This window comes from Idiotropiscis lumnitzeri, chromosome 19 (assembly GCF_059441095.1).
Source record: "Idiotropiscis lumnitzeri isolate Australia: NSW breed Sydney's pygmy pipehorse chromosome 19, RoL_Ilum_1.0, whole genome shotgun sequence".
Taxonomy (NCBI): Eukaryota; Metazoa; Chordata; class Actinopteri; order Syngnathiformes; family Syngnathidae; genus Idiotropiscis; species Idiotropiscis lumnitzeri.
In genome coordinates, this window is record NC_142409.1 from 322,653 (window position 1) to 330,000 (window position 7,348).

General features: G+C 43.1%; 1 protein-coding gene across 4 annotated transcripts in view; it reads right to left on the reverse strand.

The window, feature by feature from the left end:
- Positions 1-7,348, reverse strand: part of rsu1 (Ras suppressor protein 1) — an 86,132-nt gene that overhangs the window by 45,687 nt on the left and 33,097 nt on the right. For 2 of the 4 annotated variants that reach the window (XM_088282993.1, XM_088282990.1), the window contains exon 4: positions 1,387-1,504. In XM_088282993.1, the coding sequence (XP_088139119.1) occupies positions 1,387-1,504 (118 nt within the window). Of the gene's footprint in view, positions 1-1,386; positions 1,508-7,348 lie in introns of all 4 variants that reach the window. The other 2 variants (XM_088282991.1, XM_088282989.1) reach the window with 1 other exon arrangement.

Consider the following 7,348-nt stretch of genomic DNA (forward strand, 5'->3'; position numbering starts at 1 on the left):
GTGTGTTTGCAGCGGATGCGCCCTGCGTGCTTTCCCAGTGGTGGGCGTGCCCAAACAAAGGATAGGTTGCACCAGCATTGCATTTTTTGAAAGACAGATTACATGTACAAAAGCAAGGGATGTCATAAATTTTGAGCGTCTGACGAACCACACGCTAACAATTTCGTCCCGTCTAGTCAACGAAAATTCATGTACGTCACATCATGTTTTCGTCGACAAAGGACCTCATTTAAATCGGCAACGTCTTGATATCGTCATGAAAAAAAGGGTTGTTAACGAAATATTTTCGTGATCGTTGACGAAAACAACATTGGTGTGGATAGGAATGAGCTTCCTGACAGGGGTATTATTCAATGGAAAAGGAAAAAAATCTGCATCTCCTGTCAGTGCCCTTAAGGAGGTGTATATTGTACAGAGCTTCCCAAATGGTGGAGCGCGGGGAGTGCGTGGGAAGCTGGGAAACATACTTTTTTTCCGCTGTAGTATGGCTGAACAATGTATGGCTTGTGCCACTAGTTCATTCAGTAGGTCACACAGTACTGATTTAGAAAGAAAAAAAAGTGTCGCCCTGTCGCTGGTTGTCCTGGAAGTAATTTCTTTCGCCGCTACTCGAATACTAGCCGCCAAGCTATCTTCCGCCGCAGCAGTAGAAACTCTTTATTGGTACTATATCTAAGTCTGAGGACAGAAGTCTGACTCGAACCGCATTAGGGCGGAGAGCCAGCATCTATGAACAGAAATGTTGTATTGCAACCATTATGTATCGAAATTTAAATAAGACGACGGCTACGTTAGCAATTTAGCAGACATACTCAGACCGGAACACAGAAATGATGTCATCATGACGAAGAGGTTTGATGTCAAACATATAGTAAATATTTATCATCTCATCAATAATATTTGCATCACAGAGTACTGAGTTCTGAGATCTACACAATAATAGGTCTCAAAATTATATTCAATTTAGCTTTTCTAAGGGACATTTTATTGATGCAAATTGTTTTCTTCTTGGTAGAGGGGGCTTGACAGAAAATAATTACGCAGCACTGATATTGTATAAGATATAAAATATTGTGGTATATGTAATCAGAGAAGACCTACAAAAAAGTCTCTTGGAGCCACATACTACACATACCAGGAAGTCTTTGGCGTTTCCTGAAAAATGATTCTGGACACTAGTAATATTCACTGCATGTAGACTGAACAATTCCCAAAATGTGAATGAAGGTTACATTTTACGAACGGCCCTTGGTAATTTAATGGTATTTTGAAGGTCAATGTACACTGAATAATGGCAATACAATTATGAATCTGGTGCAAATATGGAAGGACATATTCAACAAAAAGAACAAGAACAATCAGTTGTATGAAACATGTGTTACATACCCAAGATTAAGGTGTTTTAACTTCTGAAGACTGCTAATTTGAGTTGGTAGCTCTTCAATTTGGTTGTTGAACATATTAAGAACCTCCAAATTTTTCAGCTCGGCAATGTTAGCAGGCACTACTGGAAAACAGAAGGAAGACAAATTAACATTATAAGGTAGAAATGTCATCCTTTCTAAAACATGTTAAAGAAGAAAGTCAATTCTAAATTAGGCATTGCCTAAATCAAAAATATTTAAAATCTTGTACAGTGGACCCTCACTATTTTGAGGGGACACAGCACGACCATAAATACCTAATTTGCACAAATAAATTCCGCACTCATAATAGTGATTGCAAGTCTTTATTGATAGTTTAAACCCCATCTATAACATGAAATCAAACCCTAATTCAATTGAAGTTGTGACCTTGTGTCAAATGTAAAACAAAATACAATCATTTGCAAATCCTTTTCAAGATTGATTACACTACAAAGACAAAGATAGCTCATGTTCAAATTGATTGCTATTGTAGCTGGATTGGGAAAGTTAAAAAACGCTATTTAAAAAAAAACAGTTTCAACCATTCCACCTTTTTAACAGGTTAATTGGAAATACGTGGGTCTTAGTGAGAAGGAGCATCCCTGAAAGGCTAGGCTATTCACAAGCAAAGATGGAGTGAGGTTCAACACTGTGAACAACTTCTTAAAAAAAAGAAACAGTGTAACAGTTAAAAAACAATGTTTCACAATGTACAATTTTAATGAATTGAATGATTTCATCATTGACAGGTTCACCAATTGGACATTTAATAAACACACCATGAACGAAGAGAAAGACGCTCAAAATTTGGCTTGCGAGGAGAACAAAGAGAAAGACTGAATGCTTTTCTTTTTGCGTTATGATCTAATCAGTCCATTCCCTCTCTTTCATTAATATCCAGAAGTCCCTGAACATGTGCGTCTTCAACCTAAAGGGCTGGGGTTATCGAAGCAACCAGCTGAAAAAAAAACCCAAAAACAACACAATGGCTAAAGCACTCCACTCACATCTCTCTAACCAACCATCTGATTGGCTGAGGCTGATAGGCTCCAAGAATGCTCTGCGTCATTTTTATTTCTTTTTGGGATATGAATGGCATGAGAAATGCATGTTTTGTGCAAATTGTATTTCTTTGTTTCATTGTTTGCTTGTATGCTGTTCAGTGATAGTTTTGGTTTTGTTTTAAAAACTGAGAATCTAAGGAGTGTGGTGACAAGTGACATCCCTCCCCTGACATTATTGATTTGCAGTGTTGCCATGAGAGCTCCTACAGCAGCTGTGCTACTGCTTTTGACAAAGCGCCCGTTCTCTAAATGAGAGCTAGCATGCGCGAGCTAGCATGCACATTCTCTAAATGAGAGCTAGCATGCGCGAGCTAGCATGCGCGAGCTAGCATGCGCGAGCTAGCATGCGCGAGCTAGCATGCGCGAGCTAGCATGCGCGAGCTAGCATGCGCGAGCTAGCATGCGCGAGCTAGCATGCGCGAGCTAGCATGCGCGAGCTAGCATGCTAAAAAAAAAAAAACATTTCCGTACGTAAATAACGTTTGTCAAAATTACACAAATCTTATAGAACAGCTGAGTGAACATGCACATTGTGCTTTTGACTTATGAATTACAGTATGTTGTCTTTATCAAATCTCGTTGCACACTTGAGTACAATGACAATAAAGGGATTTCTTTCTTCTTCTTCTTCTTTATGCCCCTGGTTGGGCCACCCATGGCAAACAGGTCTGAGGTGAGGTACCATAGAAAGCAGTTCATTTGACCCCTTATGATAGAAAAACAAACTGATTCATATTCACTTGCCTGGACATAGGTCACAGGTGCCCCCCTCTGGTGCCAGGCCCAGAGGGCGGGGCTCGTTGACTAGCTCCTGGTGGTCAGCTGCATCCATGAGGCCAGACTTGGCTCAATCAGAAGAGTGAATGTGGGTCCCCCTTCACATAGGCGTCCTACCTATTCCCTCGGCCAAAGTATGCAGGTGTTTTGTAAGCTGGGCCAGCGGCAGAGGGGGGGGGGGCCTTGTTGGTCGGATCCCCGACTACAGAAGCTAGGTCACGGGACATTTAATGTCATATCTTTGGCAGGGAAGGAGACGCAGCTGGTGTACAAAGTAGAGAAGTTCCTACTTGATATAGTACGACTTGCCTCCACAGACAGCCTGTGCTCTGGAACCAGTTCTTCCGAGAAGGGTTGGAAACTCTTCCAATCTGGAGTTGCCCATAGAGCAAGGCACAAGGTAGCCTTTCTCCGCCTTGGGTGGGGAGAGCAGTGCCTGACTGGTGCTTGTGCCAATGTACCAAACAGCAGCTCAGAGTACCAAAACATTTTGGAGTCCTTGGCAGGTGTGCTGGGGAACGCTCCCTCTGGGGACTCACTTGTTCTGCTGGGGGAATTCAATGCGTACGTGTGCAAGAACAGTGAGACCTGGAAGGTGTGGTTAGGAGGAACGGCCCCCCTTTATCAGAACCCCAGTGGTGTCCTGATATTGGACTTCTGTGATCATCACTAGTTGACCATGAAGAACGCCATTTTCAAACACAAGGGTGTTTGTATGTGCAATTGACACCAGCACACCCTTGGCCACATTTTGATGATTGACTTTGTTGCCATGTTGCCGTATTTGCGGCAACATGTTTTGGACACTTGTGTGAAGAGACATCAACTGAGTACCCGGAGGAAACCCACGCAAGCACGGGGAGAACATGCAAACTCCACACAGGATGGCCGGAGCCGGGATTGAACCTACGCCCGATGCTGTCTCTCACTGTGAGGCCATCGTGCTAACCAGTCGGACACCGTGCCGCCCGTGCCACTGTGCCGCCCGTATATACATAAACATATATATATATACATATATACATATATACACATATACATATATATACACATATATATATATATATATATATATATATACATACATACACAGATATATATATATATATATACACATATATACACATATACATGCATACATATATATATATATATATATATATATATATATACACATATACATACATATACATACATATACATATATATATACATACATATACATATATATCAGGGTTCGAAGTTAACTTTAAAAATTACTTGCCCAACTTGGGCAAGTGACAATTTTTTTTCTCTTGCCCGAAGATTAAATTACCTTGCCCTGAGTGACTTTTTATGACAAAGTGTCTAATTACAAATTGCATGAATTTTTTGTTCGGACAGTTCCTGCCTAGAAAGAATTAAAAATACGTTACAATCATAAGGGTTGCTTATATAAAAATGTATCATGTATTAACACATTAATTAGGTGTCTGCTGACCCAGCATTATGTTATTCCTTCATGAGTTCTATGTTGCAGACGTTGCAGGCATTAAGAAACAGTCAATGAAGCATATGTCCGTAAGGAGCTGGCAGCTGGCAGCTGGCAGGTAGAACTGGTCCTGTGAAAGCTAGACTAAGAATAAAATGTTTATGGTTGTAAAATGTGTGCCACAAATGTAAATAAACATATAATCTGATAAGAATAAATTAATCTTGTTTTCATCATCAACCATGAAACCCTACTCACAACAGCATGTATCATCCTGTGCAGTTATTGAAAATGTTAATTGTAGTTTTAATAATTAACAAATCTGCATGTTATATTGGGAAAATTATATTACAGCAATCCAGATTATCAATTTTAAATCCAGGAGAGTTTATTAATTGAGTAATCACATGAGTAAATTATGAGTGTGCAAAATTTGTGTATTCCTTCAAGACCAGTTGCCTGTGGTGCTGCCTCCATAAGTTTCATAGCATAAACAGAACACAGTCACTGACACTATGTCAGGTCACATCATGGAGCTAATGAATTAACAGCCAATAATCAAATATGACACCCTTCCTTACTCACAATTGAATTGTCTACTTAAAAATATTCTAGCTATTTTCGTCATGTCAGAGGAATCCGAAATGTTCGGATTTGAACAAACTCGTCGCCACTTGTGCAGAAGGTAAGAAAACCTCCGGCTGTCAATTTTCGGCCGAAATATCGTAGGTTTTTGTATGTGTTTTTCAAACTTCAAATGAGGATGCAACTACAGCGAGTTCCAATACTGCGGGATTTATTGACGTTCACTTTAACTCGACATTCACTGAACTAACTGATCCCTGTAGCGCCCGCCCATTGCCCCCGATAAGGCCAATGGACCATACCACAACATAAGGGGGTGTCTGGGTTAAACCATCACCATACAGTGACTACAAACAGATCACACCACAGTCTTCGTCAAAATTAAAGATATTTGGCTGCTTTAAAAAATGCTTGCCCCAGTCGGGTAAGTTGCCCATAATTTTACCTTGCCCGTGGCCAAATTTCACTTGCCCCGGGCAATCGGGAAGCGGTTAACCGCGAACCCTGTATATACACATATACATACATACATATACATACATACATATATATACATACATATATATACATACATACATACATACACACATACACATACACATACATACATACATATATACATACATAGATACATACATATATATATAGATACTTAAACTCCTCCACTTGGGGGAGGATCTCCTCCCCGACCTGGAGAGGGCACTCCACCCATTTCCGACTGAGGACCATGGTCTCAGATTTAGAGGCGTTGATCTTCATCCCAACCGCTTCACACTCGACTGCGAACCGCTCCAATGACAGTTGGAGATCACGGCTTGACGAAGCCAACAGTACCACATCATCTGCAAAAAGCAGAGCTGAAATACTGAGGTCACCAAACCGGATCCCCTCATCGCCCCAACTGTGCCTAGAAATTCTGTCCATAAAAATTATGAACAGAGTCGGTGACAAAGGGCAGCCTTGGCGGAGTCCAACCCTCACTGGAAACGAATGCGACTTACTGCCGGCAATGCGGACCAAACTCTGACATCAGTGGTACAGGGACCCAACTGCCCGTATCAAGGGGCTCGGTACCCCGTACTCCCGAAGCACGCTCCACAGAACTCCCCGTGGGACACGGTCGAACGCCTTCTCCAAGTCCACAAAACACATGTAGACTGGTTGGGCGAACTCCCATGCACCCTCAAGGACCCTGTAGAGAGTATAGAGCTGGTCCACTGTTCCACGGCCAGGACGAAAACTGCACTGCTCCTCTTGGATCTGAGATTCAACCTCCCGACGGACCCTCCCCTCCAGTACCCCTGAGTAGACCTTACCAGGGAGGCTGAGGAAAGTGATTCCTCTATAATTGGAACACACCCTCCGGTCTCCCTTCTTAAAAATCCAGAGGCACTGTCCCCGATGTCCACGCAATGCTGTAGAGGCGTGTCAACCATGACGGCCCCACAACATCCAGAGCCCGAAGGAACTCCGGGCGGATCTCATCCACCCCCGGGACCTTGCCACAGAGGAGCTTGTTAACCACCTCGGTTACTTCAGCCCCCGAGATAGGTGAGTCCACCACGGAGTCTTCAGGCTCTGCTTCCTCAAAGGAAGGCGTGTCGGTAGAATTGAGGAGGTCTTCGAAGTATTCTCCCCACCGACTCACAACGTCCCGAGTCGAGGTCAGCAGCACCCCATCTCCACTATAAATAGTGTTGGTGGTGCACTGCTTCCCTCTCCTGAGACGACGGATGGTGGACCAGAATTTCTTCGAAGCCATCTTGAAGTGGTTTTCCATGTCCTCACCGAACTCCTCCCACGCCCGAGTTTTTGCTTCGGCAACCACCGAAGCCGCATTCCGCTTGGCCAGTCTGTACCTGTCAGCTACCTCCCACAGGCCAGAAAGGCCCGATAGGACTCCTTCTTCAGCCTGACAGCATCCCTTACCGCCGGTGTCCACCAGCAGGTTCGGGGGTTGCCGCCACGACAGGCACCGACCACCTTACGTCCACAGCTTCGATCGGCTGCCTCAACAATGGAGGCACGAAACATGGTCCACTCAG